Source organism: Notolepis coatsorum, assembly GCF_963971535.1.
Source record: "Notolepis coatsorum genome assembly, chromosome: 2".
In the NCBI taxonomy this organism is placed as follows: domain Eukaryota; kingdom Metazoa; phylum Chordata; class Actinopteri; order Aulopiformes; family Paralepididae; genus Notolepis; species Notolepis coatsorum.
Genome location: NC_140166.1, coordinates 93,447,729 through 93,475,727, shown reverse-complemented (window position 1 = coordinate 93,475,727; position 27,999 = coordinate 93,447,729). Strand labels below are relative to the sequence as shown.

Below are 27,999 nucleotides of genomic sequence, written 5' to 3'. Positions count from 1 at the left end.
CTGCTACTGTTTACTAGCAATGTTAAAGAAAAACAATTCCATCACATGGCTTTCCCTAAACAATGGTATAGGGGCACAGCGCCACTATGACAACATGCCAGCGCCACTATGTGTTAACATAAACATTTGCATTTAAAGCTTGGGGCCAGCTTAAAAACCGACGCATCATTGTCAAATACGTGATTTCTCTGTTCCACTGTGTGCGCACACTGTTTTGAACTGTGTGTTCAACGTTAAGCTATTGTGCAATCACTGTACTTAAATAATAATAATAAATAATTTATTTGGAACTTACCCTTGTGTTTGCTATTTTATTGAAATTGTGTTTTTAAGTCGCAGGACATTACAGCAAAGGAAGGAATGTGACACTGCTGCTTCTCCTTTGCAAAAGAGAACAGCGGGAGATGTTTTGCTACTCAATCTCCTCACGACACGTCTTCAGACGCCCAGGAAATTCTGGCAGAGAGTGATTAAAGTGTCTTATTTGGGATGTGAGAGGGGTGTTAAGCCACAAGGCACTAATGAAAGCCAAGGACTGTCCCAGAGGGCTAGACTGGCAAACAGGATTCCAAGTACTTTCTTCCCTTGTTTCAGAGTTCAGACAGGCGGAATGTCAAATGTAAACTACTTCAGCTTTGAGCAATTAATGGATCATAATATGATAAAGATGCTGTAGATTCCTATGAAGCGTAATTATGATGCTGTTAACGAGTGCCCTCTAACAACAGTGATAATCATTCAGGGTACCAGCTAGAGCCAGAACAACATCCAAGAGGAGAAGTACTGTATTGTGCCGAATATAAGACAAATGGGCGTCGTCTTATTTTTTAGGTCTAGACTTTTAAATGTCATTATACATTCACAACAACGGATCGCGCCAAACGAGTGTTCTCCAAGCGAGCCACCATCTCTCTCTCTGTATCTCCCTCTCCTTCTCACACACACACACACACACACACACACACACACACACACACACACACACACACACACACACACACACACACACACACACACACACACACACACGTCTGCTGTGACAGGTGCATACACACGCGTATACACAGTGACAAGTGCCTGGAGAGATGCAGTGACCAGCTCTAACAAAGTTACTCAAAAGTTGGGCGAGTTACCAAACAAGAGATTACGTTACGATGCCAATGTTAAGATCACTGTGATCAATGAAGCAGAGTCATCAAACAAACTGTCGAGCAGCCAATAAATGTCATGTTAGTTGTTAGTGTAATGTAAGAAGATACTTAGGAATGATGGTGATAGTGAATGGAATATATTCATTAAATCATTTACAGTAAGAAATAATAATGGTTTGTCAGTCTCCCTTGACGGGCCTCTTTGTACCGGTGTAAAGCGGCGTTTTTGGCATGTCAGATTGCTTTAGCCTGGCCTTATTGTCACGGCACTCGCCCGCCCTCCCGCCCCGTTGACACTGTCGGAGCGTGGCCTCACTCTGCCTGTTGCAAATGGGATTTCTCTCAAGGTGTCGTGGGACAGGTTTGCCTGTCTATCACATTGTCCCTTTCTGCTCTCTTGGGATCACTGTAATTTGCTCGTGGTCCCTCATTTGGAACCCTGTGCGAGCGCCGCGCTCCTCCCCCTCCCTGCCCCTCTTCACTCAAGAGTTTCAGACGGGATGTCTTCCTCGTCTCGCCAGTCGCCACAGACGCCCCCCTGACAGCACTGGCCTGCTAGTTTCCTGTGCAATAATTCCTGCTATGGATCAACAGATTATTTCCCCCCTGCTCTTTGCCTCACCTACTGATGATGAGAAACCAGCGTGCCGTTGCCGCTGAGCTATGCATTTCAATGAAGCTGTTGTCAGGACCCCGGCCCCGCCTACTCAATATCCAGGCTGGCCCGGGCCACGGCCCCCGTGCAGAGAGTCGGCTAAATTGAATTTTCTCTCCCGACGTAGGAGCCTCATTCCTCAGCTACCTGGCAGCAGCCGTCCCTGTCTCCCCATCAGCCTGGCCATGACAGTCTTCTCATTTCCCTGACCCCGTTGTAACCCTATCCTATACACGTTTGCACGCACACCTGGACGCATAACCCCCCACCATCTCACACACACACGCACGCACGCATACACACACACACACACACACACACACACACACACACACACCACACACCACACACCACACACCACACACCACACACCACACACCACACACACCACACACACACACACACACACACACACACACACACACACATACTCTATGCAAAGTGCCAAGCATTTGAGAATAGGCTAGTTATTTTCTTGAGTGCCGAGGTCAGATGGAGGTTGTGTCTCTGGGATGCTAATTAAACATGAATATTTTGACTGAGGTGGAGACTCAAGGTGAACTTTTTTTTTTTTTTTTGCTGATGTTTATACTCTACTGTGGTGAGTGCCTTCCTGTCATTGGTTTAGGCACTTAACAATAGCATTGTATTATATTATATATTTAATTTGACATCTATATATATTTTTTTCTTTTTTTTGGTAATATATATTATTTGCAAGATGGGATTATTTATATTCAGCAGCTTGTGTCAACATCAACCTCAGGACTCTCCAGGCAATTCACTTGAGCAAAGCTTTTGGGACAGTTAGACAGAACCCACCATCTCTGCCTAAGTGCCCTTGAACAAGGCATTGCACCAACGTGCTCCAGGGGCACTGCGGCCCACCCTGCACTCTGACATCTCTGATATGAGGACTGTATGCGTAACTAGGAGGGATATGAGCACTGTATGTGTAACTAGGAGGGATATGAGGACTGTGTGTATGTGTAACTACTAGAAGGGATATGAGCACTGTATGTGTAACTAGGAGGGATATGAGCACTGTATGTGTAACTAGGAGGGATATGAGGACTGTGTGTAACTAGGAGGGATATGAGCACTGTATGTGTAACTAGGAGGGATATGAGGACTGTGTGTATGTGTAACTAGGAGGGATATGAGGACTGTGTGTAACTAGGAGGGATATGTGGACACTACACGTCAATGACCTTGTGAAAACTGATAATGAAGTCAACTTAATTCTTAATCTTAAAGGTCCATGGAAACTGCATGTACAGCATCACCAGCGCTAGGGCTGCACGGTTTTGGAAAATAATGTAATTGCGATTAAATTTGCGATTATAATATTTTTTTTTATCAAATTATTAATTATTAAAATTATTAAATTATCAAATCTCTTAACTTGGAATATACCTGTACACCCCTCTGTATTACTGCTGAATGATGTTTTTGAGTGTGCAGTACATCCACAGCTAAAGAGATTGGTTTTATCGGGTATCACAGTGGCTAAAAAGCTGATAGCATCACGATGGTTCCAACCGGAAAAAATTTGCCGAAAGGTCTGGATTATTACATATCTCGATGTGATCTATCAAGAAATATCTACAGCAAGAATTTTGGGTCTCAATGAATCCAAAATGACAATGTGGTTAGAAGTGGTGGAGAGAATAAAAGCTAGCATATAATGGTAATGTCTGGTTAGGAGCGAGGGAAAATTGATGGATTATCCAATGAGGGGTCCGGGGGGGGGGGGGGGGGGGGGGTACGAGCTAGAGCATATGTGTGTAGGTTTATTAGATAACAGATATTAAGGGTATATCCTATATAAGACAATTAACTAAAATGTGATTTCATTGGATGTGCACTGTCAACTAATGCTTGTATATCTTATCGTGTGTTGTCATGTTTGTTTATGTGTTTGTTTAAAAAAATAATAAAAAATAAAAATAAAAAAAAAGATTTAAGCAGCCCCACAGGTTTATTGTAAATGCGGCTTGCATCTGGCCTACGCGGTGGGTCTTTTCGGGACACCGAGCCTGAAAATGTTTCTTTATACCTGGGAATTGATACTGGTACCCAACGGTACCTTTTTTTTTGTACTTTACTCTCCCTCTCTGAAGTCTAAACTTCACAACACACACCTCTCCCAATCCGATCTTGTATCTCAATGGGACTTCCTGGTTAAACTAATAAAAAAAAAAAAAAGTTTAAAACAAAATTTAAAAAAGATATTTTTTTTTATATATAATTGTATCATTCCAAATCGCGATTTCGATAAAAAATTGATTAATCGTGCAACCCTAACCAGCGCCCGCTGTTTAACATGTTTCCAAGCAGCAACTATTTGGTGCGGCAGGTATATTCCATCGATGTTTCATTGACATCCTAAAGTACTTACACATTAAAGGGCGTGGTTCAAAATAAAAAAAAAATTCTCTTTAAAGTTTAAGCGCAGAATGACACTTAAAAAGATTAAAGTCACAGATTGGGTACCTTTTCCAGGAAGAGAAAATTATGTATTTGTTTAGATGAAAATAAGGAAAACTATTTTGTTTCCTTATTTTCCATGTTATTTTCATTTTGGCACATAGTAATAAATATTCACTTTCTCTCCTCATCCGATGTTGAGGGCTACAGCAATACAGAGGCATCTAATCTGTGGAAGGGAGTGGAAGAGCTTTCGCTACACAGACATACAATGTGAAACAAATTTCCCCTCGAAACACTCTCCTGGACAGGCTCAGTAATTTGCATTTGGGGCTATAAATCACGTTCTGGAGAAAGCTGCAGAAAACGATAAAAACATACTTATACTTTAGACCGTATTTTAGTATGAATATGTGAATGAAAAAGTATAACGTTGCTACACCCTGAACAATAGATACTTGATGTTGAATGGGCCATAGTAATGTCAATTTAGCAATACAATTTAAAAAGTTATAGCCCTGCAAAGAAGGGGAACTTCTCCATAGACACATAGAGCTGGCGGAGGATGGTATATTAAGAATATACGTAAGCCTGGCGACCAAAGTGTTAAAATCGAATCTCGGCCCTCGAAGCTTCGAATTCCAAAAAAATATTCGAAGGTCAGCCCTACAGGTCTCTGTTTATTATCTAGCATAACAACATTTCACTGCTCCATTTGCTCATGGGTAGAACATGTATCTAAGGTATTTGCAACTATTATAGACACTTTAGGTCAGGGGTCCACCAACCTTTTTTGAACAAAGATCTACTTTTTAATTTACCACCTAGCCGAGAGCTACCAGCCAAAATTGTATATTGTAAGCCGTCATTTGAGGCTTTATAAAAGCAGCATAATGAACACAAATCTGTCAGTGCCGAGTCCGACCTCACCTTAAATAACAAACAGCATTGCTTGTTGTAGTTAACAAGGAGAGGCAGAGTTGATTTAGCATTTTTTTTTATTTTTTTTTATTTTTATTTTTAATATAATCTAATTTTATTAATCGAGATCTACTTGAAATCAGCCCGCGATCTACCTGTCGATCACGATCGACTGGTTGGGCACCACTGCTTTAGGTGGTTACAAATTCAATGTGATGCATTTTTTACAGAACCGGTGTCTATCCCTGTATCACTGTACATAATAATAGTATTTGTTATTATTTACAATTTATTATTATTACAACTCTGTACATACATCTGATTAACACTACACTCAGTAATACTAATTCATATGTTTTATACCCAGTTCAATCACCTGTACATTGTATATTACTATTGCACTTTACTGTTACATTTGCACTCTGGTTGGAAGCCAAACTTGTTTTCGTTCAGTATAATCAGATTGCACAGCAGATATAATTACCTCCATGAAATTAGTCAATAAAACAGGGGTTCTCCGTTTCACACATTCTGCTGCTCGTTAGCAAACTTTGCTCTTTGTACCACCGTAGAGTTAGCGGTATACACCCCCCCTCCCACAACCTGGCTTCAAAAGAGACACAAACATGCCTTGGGCTGAAAGGTTTTGGCATTGTTATGATTTGCTGTAATGTCAGTATGTCTGACGTCCATAGAACCGTATCTACACTGTAGTGCAAAGATACTAATGCATCTTTTAGTAAGTTCTTTAACTCATTATAAATGGGGAAAACAAGAATTCCCTATGTACGTGCTAACTTTGACAGCCCTAATATAATATATATAATATGTATCTATACATATTATTCAATTTACTCCAGTGTTTATGAATCTTGCAAACGTGAACAAGCCTCACAGCCTTAAAATACAGTACATGTGAAGTTCACATTTTCTAATCACTTACTGTCAATCTCCTGTATGAAAAGCTCAGGGCAATAATTTCAAACTGGTATTAAAAGAAAAGCCCTCTATCCAATAAATCACTGTAAACAAAGCAAGACATGTTTCAACATTTTGCCGCTGTACTACAAGAACTAATTGGGCTTGCAAGTGTGATTAATAACAGTCAATCATTTGATTAGCTTGATTAAAAAAAATATTTAATTGATTTCAGAGCGCTAGGCCTGATGCTCTGACATAAATCCATGGCACTCTGTCCATATCTTCAGTATTATTATTTTCATGCCATAGATTTCTCAACTCATCTGTTGCTCCCATTAGATTGACCATTTATCCTATCCTTCGCTCATATCTGATGTTTATTTAAACCATGGAATACAATTCACATAATAATAATAATAATAATAATAATAATAATAATAATAATAATAATAATAATAATAATAATAATAATAATAATACTTTTATTTGTATAGCACCTTTCATACAATAATTGCAGCCCACAGTGCTTCACAGCAGTAAAATAGACATAAATTAGCATAGCATAAACAGAGTAAAAGTAATGCAGAGAGTAAGAAAAGAGTAAAAGCAATGTAGCTAATACAAATATGTCTGGTTAACGAATGCACAGAATAGCATTACACCTCTGGACTAGATTAGCCGCTTCTTCACACCCAAGCCTGATGTGGATAAGGGGCAACAGTGGCTCAGGGGGTAGAGCAGTCATCTGGTAATCGAAAGGTTAACAGTTTGATTCCCACTCCTCCCAGCAGCGTGTCCAAGTGTCCTTGTGCAACCTCTGTTCCCGATGGTCCGTGTGTGAATGGGTGAATTTGAGGAACGAATTGTAAAGAGCTTTGGATATGCAGTCTGTTACAAAGGGTCAGATTAAACCGAATATATATATTTATTGCCTGAGATCCCATGTATAATATTTGTATATCGTTTGATATCCCTTGTATATTCTTTGTACATATACACGGAATATCCCTTTACCTGGTACAGGACAGACCATAATATTCGTTCTCCTATTGGAAGCGATCCCCTAGGCGCCACGGCCATACCCCCCAATGTCTAGTTCAAAGTCACCGCCAAGGCTTGTCTCAACATGCCCAGGTTTGCGCAGGAATACGAGACAGAAATGAGGTTGGCACTAGATTATTCACCGTACGTATAAATACGTCGCAGGTGGATACAGCAGTAGTCTTGTCTTATCCTAAAACGTTCGTTCAACATATTGTTCGTTCCTTACTAGTAAAGCCTTCATCACGAGTCAACGACCATGTGAAGTGAGCAACCTTTGCGTCTAAATAGAGCACTTATAACCGCGTGCGAATAGGATAGTAAAAGTGTCAGAGCTTAGTGAAATAACGTCAAGTTCGACCTAGTTAAATGTGAAGTACCGTGCACCGGAGAATCTACACCGGTGAATGCAGAGCCTTTTCCGGCTGGATTATTGCTTTGGTACTGTGGCTGCTGGAGCAGAGAACCGTCTACCCCGCTGCTGTGTGGGATTTACCCGTGAGGAGCATCACTCGAGCCCGTCTCTAGGAGAGGCTGGCTGGCTTTCACCTATGCTGTCGCGCATACTTGGATTATAGCTGCTGCTTTCGTCTGCCGATCAAGGGAGTAATGTACCGCCTCCCGTAGCTGGAGCTTATTGATTCCCCGTTGATCCAGACTTTGCATTCGAATATTCCTCCCCCCTGCTGGCCTACAACCGGAGGGAACCCCCTTAGTATCTCCAGCTGACCTACTAGTGTACCATATATAATTCTTATGCTACAGGTGGTATTAATTATCCCCTTCGTAATATGCTTATGGTTTTATGCTCTTGACCTATTCATGCACATTCTTCGCCTTACAAGCGCAATTCATAATTATCATTCTGTAACCTACCGTTGCTATAATAATAAATATTCCAAACAGTATTTCTTGTGAAGCCGTGTTATTGTGGGGGTGTTCATCACATATACCTGTGTACTGTATGGCCAGTAGTAATGTACATAATGCAGTAGTGGTTTAATGATACCATACTTATTCAATACAGTCAGGGAATTGTACCCCTCAGTTACAATTGGTCCTTCGAGCCGGAGGGTAATTAGCGTAATATTAATATAATATTAATATTGACATGGCCAGCGGTGAACACTCCACAAACGGCTCTCCTAAGCTAGAACGCCCGACGCGCAGACGGCAGCCACCCTCTTACCTAGAGGACTACGCTGCCAGTCTACTACCTAGCTTTATAAAGAAGTTAAATACGGATAAAATAAATAAAGCGGATAGTCAAAGCATGTCAAACCCTACCGACCAGGCGACCCCGCCAGTAGAGACCCTAGTGGGTTCTAACGTAACTGACCAAGCTCACGGGGGGGACCAGGAGGGACATGACATGACTTTACCCCCCGACAACGCCAACGGGACAGTCCCCGGAGAGCTCCAGGATAAAGAAAGCGCTCCAGGGACGGAACCCGACCCACTACCAGAAGAGACGCACACCCAGGAGATGGACCTCCTCGGAGCGCGACAGGAGAACGGATCTCCAACGAGCACTGCCAGAAGCCGATCACCTCCGCCGGTGTCTTCCCCCAGCGAAGCGGACAAGATGCTGGCGCAGGCATTCATCGCCACCCTGGCAGCCTCCACCGAACGCGATCGACTTCAAGCGCAACAACTAAGTGAGCGCGAACACTCTACCATGGAAACAGAGAACGCCTCCAGGCTCAACAGACGAGCGAGCGCGAACACGCTGCAACCGAGCGAGAGCGCTTCCAGGCGCAACAAAGGAGTGAAGACGACCGCATAAGACTGGAGACCAGACGCCTTCAGACGGAAGAGAACATTGAAAGAAGCCGCGCCGATGCGCAGCACGCCGCCGCCAATCCACAGCGCGACGCCGCCAATGCACAGCTTCACGCCGCCCATGCCAGCGCCAATGCACAGCGCGACGCCGCCAATGCCCAGCGCGAAGCAGTGCGCGACGCCGCCCATGCCCAGCGCGAGGCAGAGCGCGACCGGCTGCAGGCGCAGATGATGGACAAATTGATTGCCATGGCGACACCCCCTCTCTCCGCACGGAGCTCCCGGGGATCATCACGACAAGGGTCTAAGACACATTCCCCTACCCGACCAAGCGACCCGGGACCCCGCCAACAGGAGGATCCTGTCCACGTCTCCGAACCCCCTCCCCGGCCGGTCCATACGAGACCCAGCAACCGGGAAGAACCGGACCACGCCGAGAGACTGAACAGAAGACTCCAGGACCTAGCAGAGGAAGAGGAAGAGGAGGAATGTCAAGCCGACCAGCAGCAACGTACTCTGGACCAGGAGGCCCAGTACAGCCCCGACCAGCAGCAACGTACTCTGGACCAGGAGGCCCAGTACAGCCCAGACGTCAGCCCCGAGTCACTGCGCTACAAACCCCGACTCAACTCACGGGTGAGTTTGACGCACCGCCAGCCCCGAGGAACAGCACCTGGGTACCCGGGCTTCGGTACCCACCAAGTACCAGCTCACAACGACACGTACGGGGAGACTCGCCCAGGAGGCCTCTCCCCCAACGCTCACCGATGTGTCAGCCATCCATGGCATCGTACCTTGGCACACCGACGTTCCCGGATTTTACACGCGAGGACAGAGCACAGTACACGGAGCTACGGATGTGCTTAGAGACTATGCTGTCCGACGTCCCAGACGAGACGTACAAATATGCTATCCTCCTCAAGCACCTGAAGGTGCCCAGAGCGCATAATATAGCGCTGGCATATTCCAACTCAAGTACCCCATACACCGCGGCTCTAGTAGCCCTCGACCAACGTTATGGACGCATATGGGACTACGTGATACAAGAGATAAGAGACATCGACCGTCTCCCCCCAGCCAGAGACAACAGAGCATTGGATGACCTCTCTATCAAGGTACAGTCCCTGGTAGGGATGCTGGGGTCCCAAAAGGAAAAGGGGATATACGAACTGTACGCTAACTCTAATGTAGAAAGGATATTAGAGAAGCTCCCTCCCGCCCGACAAGAGCGTTTTCGGCGGCAGAGAGACCACCGCGACCCCAACGGCCCAGAGGCATCCCTCCTAGACCTATCTGAGTTCCTCGCCAGGGAGGTCAGCAGCCTACGACTGGACACGTTTGTGTGGAGTGGACCAAGCCCAAGACCAGGACCTCTGGGATCAAATGATAACCGCCGGTCGGTGACCGTTATGCACCAAGCCGAATCAGTACCGCAGCACAAGAACCACAACACCCCCTCGACGAAAGAGGAGTGGAAGATTGAATGCCAGTACTGTGAAGGGGAACATCGGCTGTATCAATGCGACACTTTCGGGAAGCTGACCACGGACGAGGTGAGTCAGTGGATCAAAGACCACCGCCGCTGCTTCCGCTGCGCGCGCAGCCATATGGCAGCTGAGTGCCGCTTGAAGAAGAAGTGCGGCAGGTGCGGCGGCGCCCACTTGGAGGTCCTGCATGACCTCAACAGGCGTCCGCCAGGACAACAAAGTGGGCCCATCGAGGTAATGTACCAGGCCGAGGCGGTGGCACCAGTACCGAAGAGCCACCAGACCGCCCCCTACTGTACCTACTGCGACGGCGGACACTGGCTGGCACAGTGCGCCGAATATAAGACACTGAACCCCGTCCAAGTTGACCAGTGGCGTGAGGCAGCCCAGGCGGGCGCCGCTTACCGCGCAGCACTGTGCGGGGCCCACCAGCAGATCCAAGGCAACCGACCAACAGGAGTGCTCCATATAGACCAGCATAGCGGGACCCCCCGAGTGCTCATCAAAGTGGTCAGAGTGCTCCTGAGCTACGAGGACAAGGTCCTGGACACTTACGCCGTCCTGGACGATGGGTCTGAAAAGACTCTCCTCCTCGCTTCCGCCGCAGCCCAGTTGGGCCTGCGGGGTGCCAAAGGTACCATGACCATACGCACCATCAGAAGGGACCAGAAGACCATAAAGGGTGAATAGGTCTCCTTCAAGATAGCAGCGGTGGACCAGCCCGAGAAGCAGTATAGTATTACCAACGTCTTCACCAGCCACGACATAGGCCTGTCTCAGTACACCTACCCCATCCCACAGCTGATGGCGAAGTATGTGCACCTACGTCAACTACCTATACCGCTTATCGACGGCGCCACACCGACCCTGCTCATCGGCTCCGACCACGCGGACCTCATTCTCCCAATTGAGGCGGCCCACATCGGACCCAAAGGATGCCCAGTCGCGGTTCAGACCCGACTGGGGTGGACGCTCCAGGGCCCCCTCTACAGACTTGACAGTCAACCCACGTCTACACGCTGCCTACACACAAAGGTGAGCGACACCGGCCACTCTCCCGTACAGCCCGTTGAGAGGCTATTGACATTAAGCGAGAGGCCTGTGAGAGAACCGTGGGCACAAGAGGGAGTTCGGAACTCCACCCCCCTCAGCTGCGCTCCAGACGTAGCTGACCTCGAACCCAGCACCCCAAGCGACTCCTTGATGGGGCGGCCGGAACCGGCCCCTCCTCAGACGGGGTACCGACCGAACAAGAGAAACAGACGGAGGAGGTGGAGGCGCAGCCAAGCACAGATCAACGCAGTCTCAGTCCCGCTTCTTCCTAACCCCCCTACCATCCCTTCCAGCCCGTCAGAAGCGGGTCAAGGACGGGGACAACTTAAAAGTGGACACAGTCGTCGTGATCATAGACCAGTCACTACCCCGAGCTGCGTGGCCGGCCGGCCGCGTAAGCAAAGTGATCACTGGTGCCGACGGAAAGGTCAGAGCGGCAGAAGTGCTCGTCCAGGGGCGGACATACACCCGACCCGTGGCGAGGCTGATAGAGTTGCCAAGGCTCCCCGACTCTCCTAATGACGACCATGACCCACTGACTTTGTGAATTGCCCTACTCCTCACAACGGACATTGAGTAGTGGACAAGACGGTTAATCTGTCTCTGCTTATCTAATTAGGTGCGGACTAATTAGGAGGCGGCTGTTACAAAGGGTCAGATTAAACCGAATATATATATTTATTGCCTGAGATCCCATGTATAATATTTGTATATCGTTTGATATCCCTTGTATATTCTTTGTACATATACACGGAATATCCCTTTACCTGGTACAGGACAGACCATAATATTCGTTCTCCTATTGGAAGCGATCCCCTAGGCGCCACGGCCATACCCCTCAATGTCTAGTTCAAAGTCACCGCCAAGGCTTGTCTCAACATGCCCAGGTTTGCGCAGGAATACGAGACAGAAATGAGGTTGGCACTAGATTATTCACCGTACGTATAAATACGTCGCAGGTGGATACAGCAGTAGTCTTGTCTTATCCTAAAACGTTCGTTCAACGTATTGTTCGTTCCTTACTAGTAAAGCCTTCATCACGAGTCAACGACCAAGTGAAGTGAGCAACCTTTGCGTCTAAATAGAGCACTTATAACCGCGTGCGAATAGGATAGTAAAAGTGTCAGAGCTTAGTGAAATAACGTCAAGTGCGACCTAGTTAAATGTGAAGTACCGTGCACCGGATAATCTACACCGGTGAATGCAGAGCCTTTTCCGGCTGGATTATTGCTTTGGTACTGTGGCTGCTGGAGCAGAGAACCGTCTACCCCGCTGCTGTGTGGGATTTACCCGTGAGGAGCATCACTCGAGCCTGTCTCTAGGAGAGGCTGGCTGGCTTTCACCTATGCTTTCGCGCATACTTGGATTATAGCTGCTGCTTTCGTCTGCCGATCAAGGGAGTAATGTACCGCCTCCCGTAGCTGGAGCTTATTGATTCCCCGTTGATCCAGACTTTGCATTCGAATATTCCTCCCCCCTGCTGGCCTACAACCGGAGGGAACCCCCTTAGTATCTCCAGCTGACCTACTAGTGTACCATATATAATTCTTATGCTACAGGTGGTATTAATTATCCCCTTCGTAATATGCTTATGGTTTTACGCTCTTGACCTATTCATGCACATTCTTCGCCTTACAACCGCAATTCATAATTATCATTCTGTAACCTACCGTTGCTATACTAATAAATATTCCAAACAGTATTTCTTGTGAAGCCGTGTTATTGTGGGGGTGTTCATCACATATACCTGTGTACTGTATGGCCAGTAGTAATGTACATAATGCAGTAGTGGTTTAATGATACCATATTTATTCAATACAGTCAGGGAATTGTACCCCTCAGTTACACAGTCCATTTACCTTTATGTGGAATAATGAAATACCTGTCTATTTTATTACTGTGGACTAGAGTAGCCGCTTCTTCACACCCAAGCCTGATGTGACGTAATGATCCTTAACCCTTTCACTGACACACTACAGAAGGTTAACCGTCGGTAGTGTGATAGTAAAGGGTTAACCTTCTGTAGTGTGGCAGTGAATGGGTTAACCTGCTGTTGTGTGGCAGTGAAAGGGTTAACCTTCTGTGTATTGTCACAGTGAAAGGGTTAACCGGTTGGTAGTGCGGCAGTGAAAGGGTTAAAGGGTAACTGGTCAATTTCACACAGGATTTCATACAGGTTATTCCTAAAGATATCTGTGAACACAAACAACTCTCCTCCAAACACCTGAGTGCTCAAAACTCAAATTTGCGATGTCATCAAGTATAAAGTCTGAAGCTGCTCCATAGAGTATTAACTGAGAAAGATGTTGGATGACATTAAGTTAAGATATTCCTTTATTGATCCACTTGGGGCCAGCGTCATAGCAGCATGGCAGATGTGGGGGGGTGGGGATGTCATTATTTCCACCCTACATTCTGTCGCTTCACACTCCCCGTGTCACACAGTAATACAATTTAGATGTTATTATTCTGGACCAGACACAGTGTATCAACAGACAAATGGACTCACAGACTCGATGTACACCTACCCTGGTCCTTTTCCAGCACATTTAATTCAGATAACAGCCTCCCATTTCACGTCGTCACCTTGAGAATTCACGCTGATTTGATTATTTGATGCTGGGAGGCAAACAGCTTGTTGATTAGAACACTACAAACGCTGCATGCTAATTGCATGACACGTTCAACATATCCAATCTCCACTCAGAGGAGTAGTGCAATCTCTCTTTCTCTCTCTCTCTGCCTCTCTCTCTCTGCCTCTCTCTCTCTCCGCCCATCTCTCTCTCTCTGCCTCTTTCTCTCACTCACTCTTTCTCAAACACACACACACACACACAATATTCACAACCCTCTCTCTCTCTCTCTCTCTCTCTCTCTCTCTCTCTCTCTCTCTCTCTCTCTCTCTCTCTCTCTCTCTCTCTCTCTCTCTCTCTCTCTCTCTCTCTCTCTCTCTCTCTGTCTCTGTATTATCCACCCACCCCACACTAAGCCACGTCTTCTATTGACAGAACCAAGCATCTCTCCTCTCCTTTAAGCACATGTTGAACAATCAATAATATCTGCTGATGAGATGTGGGAGGAGTTAATGAATGCCTCCATTCCCTGTAGACGCTGCACCATACTTTCCACAGTATAGTCACATAAATATACATGTTGGATTCAAATATATTGTCATTATACAGCACAAGTACAGTACAACAAAAATAAGTTTGGCATTCAGCTAGAGTGCAAATGTAACAGTAAAGTGCAATAGCAATATATGATGATATAAAATATATAAACGTTAGGGATGTCACTTTTTGCAGGGTATTATAAAGCCTTACATTTCATTACATATATTTGGGGGGCAGCCCGGCTGTCGCAGATTCAATAATATTAAATATATGACATGTTTATGTATTCAAGTTGTTGTTTTTTGCGGGGCTACCAGGAGCTTGGTGCATCTGGCTAGAGTTTGTATGGAACATGCAATAATATCAATTGGCGCCCAACTGCAGCCGCCAGTTCAGTGTTGCTATGTGTTTTCTAGTATGGTCTTGACATTGGTATAAAATGTTGCTCTAAGTGGTATTAAACATTTCTTAAAATGTCCAGCAGATACCCTGTTGTTGAACCTGGTAAATGTGAACTAAAATGTGAACCGTAATGATGTGATTTAATTCAAAATGTCTATTAATTGTTTAATATTCCGGCACCTTGCTCCCCAACACTATTGTGCTGCACGTCCTCTCTACCTCGCTGCTTGACTGAGTGCTGCTGAGCACAGCAGAGGCAGCAACTACACACTGTGGTTGCGTGAGTTCATCCAAACTGATCAAATCATATGGGCTCAAAACTCACTACAGGAGCCACGTCCACTGTTATACATAGAGACACACTCTAAGGCCACATCCACACGGAGATGGCAGAGATTAACCCGCACATACCCATGCTGATTGGTCCTTGTGCAAGACTAGAAAGCGGGGATCTTTGATTAAACACCTGCTATCAGAAGAATAGACAGTCAGAGTGACAACCCATAGAAGATGGCCACAATGAGTGATGAAGAGGACGAAACGGTCAACGACGGCGTGGACGGACACGACGAGCATCCATGGCCCTATCTACATAAACTGATCTCTTTTGCCGCAGTCAACACTGATTCTTATAAAAGGAAGTGTCTCCTTTGCCTCCCCCGATCCCATGAAATCTCTGCCTTCAAAAATTCTCCATTGAATTTGAAGAAACATGTCGAGGCAAGTTTGCTAGTTAGCTAAAGTGTTTCCTGTTTTACGTTTTAACATTTTATTTTACTTTACTAATGTAGCTAGCACAGCACTAAGTTCGTTTTGCTAATGTAGACAACATTATCGATTCCAGTAATGTTAAAGTCATTAAGAAGATTAACTTGGCTAACCAGCTAAACTAATTCTAGCTAACGTTAGCTTACTTAGCAGGATGACACACATTTTCATGATTTGTCCTTGCTAATGTTAGCTAGCAAAGTTGTCTAGTCCCTACTAGCCGCCCATATGATAATGACACATTAGCTAGCTAGCTAAGTACACTAATCTAATACTGTTGGGTTAACACACTCTCCCTCTTACTTTGTTGGATGCATTAATGTAGGGCTGGGCGATAAAACGATAACGATAACTATTGCGATAAATTATTTCCTCGAAATAAACATGAAACGTGGTCGCAAAGTTTCGATATATCGATTTTCCAAGCTTGGATATGAGCACACGCACTAACAACCAATCAGTGAAGGAGATGGCGGATAGCGGAAGGAGACCCGGAAGGAGACGCGGAGGTAGGACTCAGTAAACAAGGCTGGCTAGGGCTAATTAGCTTGCACGGCGCTATTTTACAGTTTACCTGCCGAGTTGGTGTGTGTTTTGAATTCTGAGGGTAACTGTTATAGTAGTGTGGGGTATACGGTGGACGTCGTTGCAATGAATTGGGCGGAACAGAGTATTTTAGGGTAATTTTTAGTACATTGTCATGAGATACTCCGCTTGCTTTGGCTAACTGCTAACGTGCGCGGACTGATGACGACATCAACTCGACTCTCGAGACATTCACAGCAGCAAAACAAGTCTATTAATAGCCCGTCCATCGGCGCTGGGCATAATAAGTTAATTAAACTTGACAGACATTATATCGCCGATAATTATCGATATCGAGTTATATGAAAATTATTTTATAATTTTATCGCGATAACGTTTTTGGCCATATCGCCCAGCCCTACATTAATGATTATTTGTGAATCATTTAGCTAGTGAAGTTATATATATGTAGCTATCTAAATTTAGAGGAGTTACATAACCCTTAGTTTAGGTTAATGGTTTTCTCAACTGATCAGTAACATTAGGTAGACCACATTAATTGTTTACTCACAATATATTGTTGAAAAAATGATGGTACAAACTGATTCAGTCTTAATCTATGTCTCAACATGATTGAGACATTTATGGCTCAGATGAATTATATTATGCACAAACATTTAGATGACACTGCCTCTTTTTTACAGTTTCAGTGATATTACTGAACAGTCATAGCCTATAGCTACATTTTGTATCAAACGTATTTAATTTTGGGCAGAGTGTATGGATTGCAGCAGCTAATTTCACTAATTAGTGCACCTTCTTGGTTGTGGAGGTGAGCTAATTTGTGAAATCAGCTGGTGTATGGTATAGGTTGAAACACAAACCAGCATACACTCTGACCAGAAAAGAAAAAAGCTAAGAAACAAAATGTAATGTTTATTTTTTCTTGGTCTGACCATTAACACTTTCTATGCCACTCACAAGTTTTCTCGGAATTATTAATATTACGTTAAAAGCCACTCACGAGATTTCTCAGATTTTTTTTTTTTTTAGCGATCTGAAATCATATTGCATCACGCGAGCCTACCCTAGTCTTACCGAGAGCCGCCGGCGATCAGATGTGGAAAAAAGCGCCCCCTATCATCTCCCAGATGATATAAGGGATTTTGGAATGGACTCAAATGAAAATGGATGGGGAAAAAAATCCTGTACTCCACATTTTCCAGTCCACTGATGCAGCCGGGGTTACCACAGTTCATTATGGATCCTCTGAGCGCCGCGGATCATGAATTCTACTGTATCACGTTAGATCTATACACTTATCGATTTTTTCGAATGGTGATCAGGAATTGGAATATACCAGTTGGATACCATCTGATGTCAGGTAAGGTATGTTATCAGTGTTAGGATAATCACTGTGCACTGTGCAATACTCCAATTCAGCCATTGGCAACTCAGCCGTTGGGTGGGGGGGGGGGCGCTGTTGAGCGGGCCTGTGACCAGACCTGAAAGCGCCCCTGGCTCTGCGGCTCTGCAGCTGCATGCTATTCGCAAATCCACTGCTGCAGCCGTCCTCCCGCTGCAGCCGTCGTTATCATAACACTACACACATATCATAATGTTTACAGCAAACTGTAGTTGATCACCAGGTATGTTTTATTAACGTAGAATAATTCATATAAGAAAAACGATAGGGAAATCTCTTACCTTTCTCCACTGGTTAAAAATGCCAGGAACTGAAATTGAAACTTGCTGTGCGCCGCGGTGATATGTGTTTATTATGAAATGACAATTGCGTGTTGACACGCCCACTGCGCGAAGCCTCCTAAATAACTTTTTCCAGTTTGCACATATCTATTATCTATGACTAAATCTATCTATTTTTAGGGGCAAATGCGATTGAAATAGTCGCGCTGTGGTTACATGACGTCATTGCTATTTTAGAGCTGCTCTACCGGTTACACGGTATAGTCAAAATCCATACCGTAGAGCAAATTCATACCGTTTATACCGTATACCGTTTATACCGTCCACCCCTATACTCCACTATTCTGCCTTTAATATTGTGATATTATTCAGGATAATCCAGTATGCTGTGGTTAATATTGTGATATTATTCAGGATACACCATTCTGTTTTTAATATTGTCATATTATTCAGGATACTACAGTATTCTGTCTTTAATATTGTGATATTATTCATGCTGTGATGTGAATGCCGTCCATGTTAGTTTACCTTCAATGGAGAAGTGCATTAAATAATTTGTATGCAAAAAAAGTGTACTCTGTTCTTTCATTTCAGCATTGTCTATCGCAGAAACCATTCCATTGTGGGCAGAGTGTATGCTTGGTTTCATTCCAGCCTTGCCTAAACACCAGCTGATGATTTCACTAATTGGCTCACCTCTTCAACTAACTCAACTGGTGCAATGTATAGTTAAAATGAAAACTTGGGCGACGATGGAATGAGTTTGAGGTCTATCCCTTTAAAAAAAAATGTACTTTTACTTTTTAGTACTTAAGTACATTTAAAAGTTGGACTTTTTTACTTTTACTCAAGTGTGTTTTTAGCCAGATACTTTGACTTTTACTTGCGTCAGATTTTGAGACAGTACCCATACTTTCACTTAAGTATAATTTCTGGGTACTTTTTACACCCCTGCCTCCGGGACACGAGGAGGCAGCTGTCTCATCTTTTCACCTGTACAGCACGATCTCTCAGTGGCGAGGAGTAACGCGTGGGAGGCTCACGCTGCCCCCGATGCTTCCTGATTCTGCTGTACAGGCGCACCAACCGACCTGTAGGAGTCGCTGTCCACAACGTCCGATCCCCACCCACCAGCTTTCCCACCCCTAACACTGCGAATTGTGTTAGTATGAACAACCAGCCAAGCTGGTAGCAACACCAAGAGCTGGGCTCGAACCCAGCATCGCCTGCGTTAGTGGCGAGCGCCTTGCTCACTGCGCCACTTAGCCGCCCTTATTTTCGTGTCTTACATACAGGTGTATGCCCAGCCCATATGGGCTTACAATACACATAACAATAAGTATATAATAATATACTTGACCAATTACTTGAGAAATTACATATAGACCAAGATGGCCACAAGAACAAGAAAATACAATAAAACGTAATATAACACAAGCTGTACGCAATGTATATAAACAAAGAAACCGGAAATGCTGTAACGCTGCCACAAATGTACAAAATAAACGTCTTTCAATAGCTTCAGTGTTTTAGACTTCACTCTTTTATTTTGAAACCCCCGACCGGAAGTATTATTGTTATCGCTAGCAGAACAACTTGTGTCGTCCGATTCTGTGTTTTTTAGCTAACGCTACAAATGTTGAGATTGTTGGTGAACAAGCGACTAACTGCAGCTTTGTTGTAATAATGTTTTATTTTTTTTGGCTGGGTTTGCGTATGCAGATGAACACATTGGGTGCCGGACCCGACTATAGTCAGGTTAACTTGCCGAACGTTGAGCGCCAGGACCCCCGAAAACCCGAGTATACTCGGGTTTTCATCGTTATTTATTTTATTCGATATTTCCATCCATAAAACATGCAGGCAGCCTGTGTTATCACTGGGGATGGGTCTGAGATTGCAAAAGTCCAATACTGCCACCTTGCGGCCACTATTGCACTCCATTTGAAACAATGTGGCTTGGTGTGTGGGCCGATCTGCAGCCTGCAGGCGGGGTTTAACTACTCGGGCAAGCCACACGCTTATAACGCATGCATCGACAAGGGTCGGGCCCCCCGGTTCATGTTCATTGCTGGATTACGTTGGCAACACGATCGACATCAGTACTTGGAATGGCGATCAAATAATTGGAATATTCTTTTCGGGACAGATCCTGGTCAAGGTAAGGGCTATATGGTATCAATATTGCGTTGATCCAAAAATTCCTTCATGCGATCGGGGCGTGTGTGGTGTGTGTGTGTGGCGTGTTCCGTTGGTAGCGATCAAAGCACGGAGGAGTGCCCCCCCCCCCCCCCCCCTTTCATGCATCCATGATGAAACATAATACCGATAATCTAAATTTGATTTGAGAACAGTAGCTAGTCCAGGGAAGAAACGATAACGCTTTTACTAGAATACACGTTGCCGGCCATAACGCAGCATTTAGGAAATTACACCAGACCGCCCTGAAACTACACTCATATTCACAACGGTATAAAACGGGAATGTTGGAAAAAATGATCTGTTTTTTGCATCTTGACCGGAAGAAACTCAATGACAATCGACTATATTATTAGATCCATAGCTATAATATAGCTTTAGGCCTGCAAACACAGCCACGTATCCCCATGTTAAAAGGCGTTGGCATTTCAACGGTAAGGTAAACAGCGACCTCTGGCGCTGAAAGTGTTAAGGGAGAGGTGGGCTATTGCGTCATCGGTTCAGGAAAGATGCATACTGGCTTGTAAAGATGGAAATGCAAGGGTGGCATCTTCAGATTTGTTCACTCTGGTACCCGTTTTCAGAAAATAGCGTATTCAGGCTCCCAGAACGCGGTTCCATGTGGACGAAACGTGCATACGATAAAATACTTTGGCGGATACACCCCAACTCATCTCCGTCTGGACATGGCCTTAGGGCTCGCATCCACCAATCTCACAAAAACACTGGCAGTGCGCCGGCAGTGCTGGCATGAAGCGCATCTTGTAGATGACAGAAAGAAATCTACAGCCATCCTTTTATCGTTTTTTCCTGCTGCGGTTTTGCACATATTATAGCATATTTTAATAACTTTATTGTATATTAATTATATAGTTATTGCCTGACACCACAGTTCGCCCTTTGTTTTTTATTAGCTTTTTAGTAGTGTATTTGTGTAGTTATTATTATTAGTGTATTTGTGTTTTGTCGCGAATCTCAATGGCCCGTCTACTGTGGGAGACAGCCAAGACAGGCAGGCAGCTCCGGTGTCAGGTTACAAACAGAGTGGTAGATATGAATGGCTGTGATTGGTTGTCTGAACATGAGTTCTGAAAGTTCAGAAAGTTTCAACTTTCGGCCGCACAAAAAAGCTGAAAAAAGAAGCTGACTGCAGCGCATTTCCTATAGGCGGCGCATGCGGCCACATACGCTCTCTCCCCATTGGGATACATTGAAAAAAGACGCGTGCGGTCATAAATATGAGGCAGGTGGATCCGCGCCCTTAGGCTCTGAGAGGCATGCTGATTGAATGAATGAATGAATGACCTTTATTTATATAGCACCCTTCACAGCACGAATGCACAGGGTGCTTTACACTACAGCTTAATATAAAAACACAATCAAACAAAATCAGAAATAAATGACAACAACAACAAACAGCAGTTAAAAACCGTGAAACCAGATAGAAAAAGTAGAATAAAAGAATTTGGATAAAATCATGAGTCATTAATTAAAACAAAACTATAGAACAGTGAGGACAAGAAAAATTGCCTATGTATGACCAAAGGCCTGTCTGAACAAATGTGTTTTTAGTTGTTTAGTTTAGTTTTCAGAGGTGGCAGTTCGCAGGTCCAGGGGGAGAGCGTTCCAGAGCCTTGGTGCTGTCACCTCGAAGGCTCAATCACCCCTTGTTTTCAGCCTGATTGAGAGACAGCTGTGTGTGTGGGTCTGCATGTGTGAAGCTGTCAGTCCTCTTCTCTCCATTGGGAGGAGCCAACAGGCAGGAACATAGACGCCATTATTACCATTCCCCTCAGCCCCCTACAGTGTGTTCCATAGACTGTACAAGTGGGTGTGTTTGTTGTATAGACTGTACAAGTGTATTTTGTTTCTCTCTATCTTTCTCTCTCTTGGGTGCATTGCACGTGGGACGTGGCCCAGAGGCAGTATGCAACTGCAACTATTCAAACTGATGACAATACTTGTTTTGGGATGGCTGGGATGAGAAGGCATAGGGCCTTGGGGGGGGGGGGGGGGTTATAATAGAGGAGTCTGATCACATCCAAGTTTCAACAATTTCCCTTTTACTTTGGATTCCTTCTAACTTGATTTGGGGGAAAGGTGACAGCCCTAATAATATAATATTAGTTATGTCAGTCCCCTACGCCCTACGGGACTGGGCAGCATGCAATCCCCCTAGTTATGACTGTCCTCTGAGGAACGGGGAACCATACCCCCCTAGTTATTCTGTCCTCCGAGGAACAGGGAACCATGCCCCCCCCCCCCAGTTATGTCTGTCCTCTGAGGGACAGGGAGCCATGCCCCCCCCCCCCCCCCAGTTATGTCTGTCTTCTGATGGACAGGGAACCATGCCCCCCCCCCCCCCCCCCCCCAGTTATGTCTGTCCTCTGAGGGACAGGGAACCATGCCCCCCCCCCCCCCAGTTATGTCTGTCCTCTGAGGGACAGGGAACCATGCCCCCCCCCAGTTATGTCTGTCTCTGAGGGACATGGAACCATGCCCCCCCCCCAGTTATGTCTGTCCTCTGAGGGACAGGGAACCATGCCCCCCCCCCCCCCAGTTATGTCTGTCCTCCGAGGAACAGGGAACCATGCCCCCCCCCAGTTATGTCTGTCCTCTGAGGGACAGCGAACCATGCCCCCCCCCCCCTCCCCCAGTTATGTCTGTCCTCTGAGGGACAGGGAACCATGCCCCCCTCTAGGACTGCACGATTAACAGAAAAAAAATCACAATCTCGATTCATAGACTTATGCAATCTCATTTCTAAATGACGACGATTCTGATGTATTTGCATTTGCGTCAAAATGGAGATTAATTGCATTAACTCAATGCACGCCCACCACGTTTATATACGTTATTAGATAGTTTTTCCTTTTTTTCTATTTGAATATCCTATTCAATGTCAGGGACCCGTATGTTGCCGGTAGAAGGCATACTGTGACGCAGAGGGTGCAGTACCGGCCAGATCCTCCCAGGCGGCGGTATCGAGCACCCTTTGAAACATTGTATCTTGGCCTGTGGGTCGATCTAATGGGTCCGGGTACTCCCGATGCATGATGTGTGGTGGATTATGTTGGCGACACAATGGACATCAATACTTGGAATGGCGATCAGATCATTCGAATATTATGTTTGGGGTACATCCTAGTCAAGGTAAGGGCTATATGATATTAATCTTGCGTTGATCCAAGCATAGCATGTCTTCAATGCGATCAGACTGTGTGTGTGTAACGTTAGTCCACAACGTATGCCGCTGGTGGCGATCATAGCATAAAACAATTACCCCCCCCCCCCCCCCCCCCTTTCATGCATTCATGATGAAACATAATACCTATGATATAGATTTGATTTGAGAATAATAGTGGGTCCAGGCAAGAAACGGCAAAGTTTTTAGTGTAATACACGCATAAGGCTATTGCTCAGCATTTCGGGAATTACCCCAGACCCATATAAAACCATACTCATATTCACCACGGTATAAAACGGGAATGTATGGATGACATTTTTTTTTCTTTAAATAAAGCCTTATTAGACATATGACCTGATTATATTGTGTGGGGTTGCACGAGGCTACATTGGCAGGAATCAGAGTTGATTATAACTTGTTAACACATTCATGGCCATTTGGATCCGTCTAAAATCATTGTAGATGGCCAGCATTTCTAAACAGACTTGCATAGTCCGTGTGGCTGTTTGTAGAGCTAAATCTATACTTTATAGTATTGCTATCTGTCCATTCTCATTGTCAATTGACACCATAAACCGTCTCTTCAAAATGGCTTAAAGAAATTTTTTTTTCATCAATACGTTCTCATTTTATAGCGACTTGAATATAAGCGTTATAAGGGATTTCGGCTGGGATATTTCCTGGAAGGCGAGATACAGGGCTAATAGCTAATAACGTTAAATCCAATGGCATTTCGGCTATACAGAAGCTACAGTTAAAACTCAAACTGCATATGATCGGTATGATGGTCCACCATGAATGCATGAAGGGGGGGGGGGGGGGGGGGGCGGGGGATGTCGTTTCTGATTATTGATTACCAATAACCGCGTTAGCCTCATTAGCCTCATTCGCTGATCGGGTGGATGGCTATCATAACAAGCCCTGATCAGCATGTAATTTACGTGAAAAAGATCTTACCGTGGGCCGGTTGGATCCCCCAAAGTATTTCCCAGTTATTGATCGCCATCTGGTAGATCCATATGTCCATTGGCTGATGATATGTTCCTTTGTTTACTGCATAGTGAAACCCGCGTCCCAAAACGAATTCCAAGCTACTAGGCTGCACATCCAGAATCCAGCTAACTGGAAACTACATTGAAAGTAAAAGAAAATAGTGCACCGTTCTGCCACAGGGCACACTGCATTATCGAGACAGCGCCCCTAAGAGGATCTGGCCGGTAATGCACTTTTCAGAATTTGAAGAGGAGGGTAGATTTGCAGTGCAGCTCGGTGACAGTGAGTAGGTTATTACAATGGAATAAAAGCCAAAACAACCATGCCACGGACATGTCCGTGGTTGGTCCTCAACCGTTGGATTCGAAACACGGATTTATCCGTGGTTTGGCCCCGAAGCGGTTAAGGACTCAACCTGCTTGGGTGCAGCCAGGAGCTTTAGGGGTGGCCTGTGTAGAGTATCATAAACATCATATCACCAGTAGCTGGATGCTGCTTTCTGCCTTCCGCCAGGGACACGGTCTGCTCTGGATTTAAACCAATCTACTCTGTGAGGAAAATTAAATCCATACTATATGTTGGTCCCAAGCTTTTTGATGTGATTCCTTTAATCACAAGCTACTGTACAATAAAGTCCACGGTTCCAACTGAGGCTCCTGGACGCATGTGAGGTGAACCTTGACACAGAGAACGCTACATGGGTTCGATCTTCAGTCGCCCGAAGCCGGGAGGACTTACTTAACCCTCGTGGGGGGAGATTCCACTCCAAATGTCACCGGCTTCATACAAATATTAGTTTCATAGGAATCCAATACTATCCCCTGACCCCATACTCCCTGACTCCACAATATCTCAGTTATTTTACCATTATTTTCCTTTCTCACATTGGAATCAATGTTTATATGAAAATAACAATGTGTTGGTTTATTTATTTATTTATTTACTATTATACATTTATTTATTTAGTGCTGCCCTTCTATTCGTACAGATCACATGACTGAAGAAAAAACACCTAATCTAAAGAGGTGCACATGTATTCATTCTATATTGTTAAAATGTTGGGTTGTGCTCAAGCTGAGGGAGCAGATGGGGGCTTTTGTAAATGTTGCATTTATTTATCTCTTTTATCCAAAGCGCTTTACAATTTTGCAAGGTGCCACCCTGCTCATCTGGAGCAATTGGGGGTTAAGTGTCTTTGCTCAAGGACACTTTGACACACTACCTGGGAGGAGTGGAAATTGAACCGTGAACCTTACAATTACAGTACCAGACGACCGTCTACCTCCTGAGCCACCCTGTTTGTTTTTTCTTTCTTTCTTTCTTTCTTTCTTTCTTTCTTTCTTTCTTTCTTTCTTTCTTTCTTTCTTTCTTTCTTTCTTTCTTTCTTTCTTTCTTTCCTTTTCTTTCTTTCTTTTCTTTCTTTCTTTCTTTTCTTTCTTTCTTTCTTTCTTTCTTTCTTTCTTTCTTCTTTCTTTCACTTTGTGGTTCTTAGAGAGTGTGTTAACCTTTTTGTTAAATATAATTATAACCAGGGACTCTTCTATTCAACTTTTGAAGGACGCTCTCAGGCATCAGAGATCACAGAATATGTTACACTGGCAGTTTAAACCATATCCTATATAGCAGGGGTCAGCAACTTTTTTGACATGGAGTGCCTGTTTGAAATATAGTTGTAACTAGTGTGCCTCAACAATATTCCATGCATCGTAATTTTTTTTTCTCATAATCAGGTTTTTTTAATGATAATTTTTACATTACTACATCATTATTATTATTATTATTATTATTATTATTATTATTATTATTATTATTATTATTATTATTATTATTATTATTAACAATATTATTATGATGGTTGTATCAACCCTAAATCTGAGTTGGGGGGGGGGGAATGCAATGCAGACAAACAGCTGCATACAGTGCGACCATTTCACTCACATTTGCCCATTCATTTTTGGACACAACACACTGTACATGTGCTGTCATAGCTCCACCTACAGGCCTAATGGACAACACCAGGAGAACACCAGGATGTGAATGGAGGGTGAATGTGAGGTATATCGTGTAAATACGTTTTGATTGATTGCAAGACTACACTGTAAAAAAAATTATAATAATAAGTTACCAGAACTAAAAAATATTGAGTTCAGTTACTGTGTATTAAGGTTTTCAGTTTTCAATCCATAATAAGTTAACAGAAAAATAAGTACACAACCACATTATTTCAACCTAATAAAACTATGTTTATTGTCATTGTTTTAAGAACACAAGTTGACTTGGTAATACTCACATTTTGAGTAAAAAAATGGCTTAACATGTGCAATGTTCAATGAAATAGAAAAATAAATAATAACATTTGTTGATTAATCCCACTGGTCACAATGGTGACCGTAATAATGTTTTTGTTATAAGGCTCTGCAAATGTTACTGAATGATGTAGCAATGTATTTCCAGCTAAATTGAAATAATAAACAAATAAAGGGTGGTAGTAAAAAGAACCTGTGGGAGGATTTCAACAAGATAAATGCGACAACAGTGCAAAATATTTCACTATAATAGTTCAAAGCAAAAAAAAAATATATATATATATATATACTGCTGCCCTCTGTGCCTATGAAAATTCCCCCGCGTGCCTATGCAGGCACGCGTGCCTAGGGTTGCCTACCCCTGCTATATAGTATAAAAAGCTAGACCTCCTTGTTGATTTGTATGATCTTTCCTAGACCTGCTTGTTGATTTGTATGATCTTTCCTAGACCTCCTTGTGGATTTGTATGATCTTTCCTAGACCTGCTTGTTGATTTGTATGATCTTTCCTAGACCTCCTTGTTGATTTGTATGATCTTTCCTAGACCTCCTTGTTGATTTGTATGATCTTTCCTAGACCTCCTTGTGGATTTGTATGATCTTTCCTAGACCTCCTTGTGGATTTGTATGATCTTTCTTCAGTCTTATCTCTGGTTTATTATCCAGTTTCACACCCATTCTTTTTTTTTTATCACGTTTATTATGTATATTATCATTTTCACTCATGTAATTCTACCTGTATTGAGGCTACATCTCTCTGTTTGACATTCATGACTCAAATCCCAGAAGCTCCTCTAATTGGTTGATGAGTGTGATGCCGTTATTGGTCTAATATTGATCGGCTTGTGTTGTTTTATTTTCTGTCACAGTTGGGTGCAGAGCTTTGGTCATGAGGGTCTGGGCCTGTTACTGGACACACTGGAGAGACTGCTGCTCAAGAAAAAGTAAGCATGTACATACACACACACGCACACATGCACACACACAAACATGCACACTAGGGTTGCCGAGGTGATGTGGAATATCCATGAATAATCAACTCATGACAATACCGGTACAAAATGACACTCAATATCTGTAGAGCTTTAATGTTATGTGGCTACATTGATCCACTGTGTCTGTCCGTCTATTTTTGTTTTTAATTTATTTTCAATGACTAGTATATCCATTTGTTGGACAGACAGAGATGACGTTATGTTCTAATAGAATTTAAAAAACAACAACACAGTAATAAATGTTTCAGTTCATTGACGGATCAGTGCAGCTGTTAATTAGCACATTGCGCAAACATACTGTTGCTGGTCTGGACTGGTCCTCTGAGTTCCTCTCCAGTCGAGCTGCTGCAGCGTTTACATCTG

General features: G+C 44.0%; 1 protein-coding gene across 1 annotated transcript in view; it reads left to right on the top strand.

Annotated features, from left to right (window-relative positions):
• The window catches only part of LOC311223466 (protein diaphanous homolog 3-like), a gene marked incomplete at its 3' end in the record, with an annotated part of 594,292 nt that overhangs the window by 227,008 nt on the left and 339,285 nt on the right, over nt 1-27,999 (top strand). Inside the window, exon 6 of the mRNA XM_084308253.1 lies at nt 27,511-27,585. Within this exon, the coding sequence (XP_084164379.1) occupies nt 27,511-27,585 (75 nt within the window). The remainder of the gene's footprint in view (nt 1-27,510; nt 27,586-27,999) is intronic.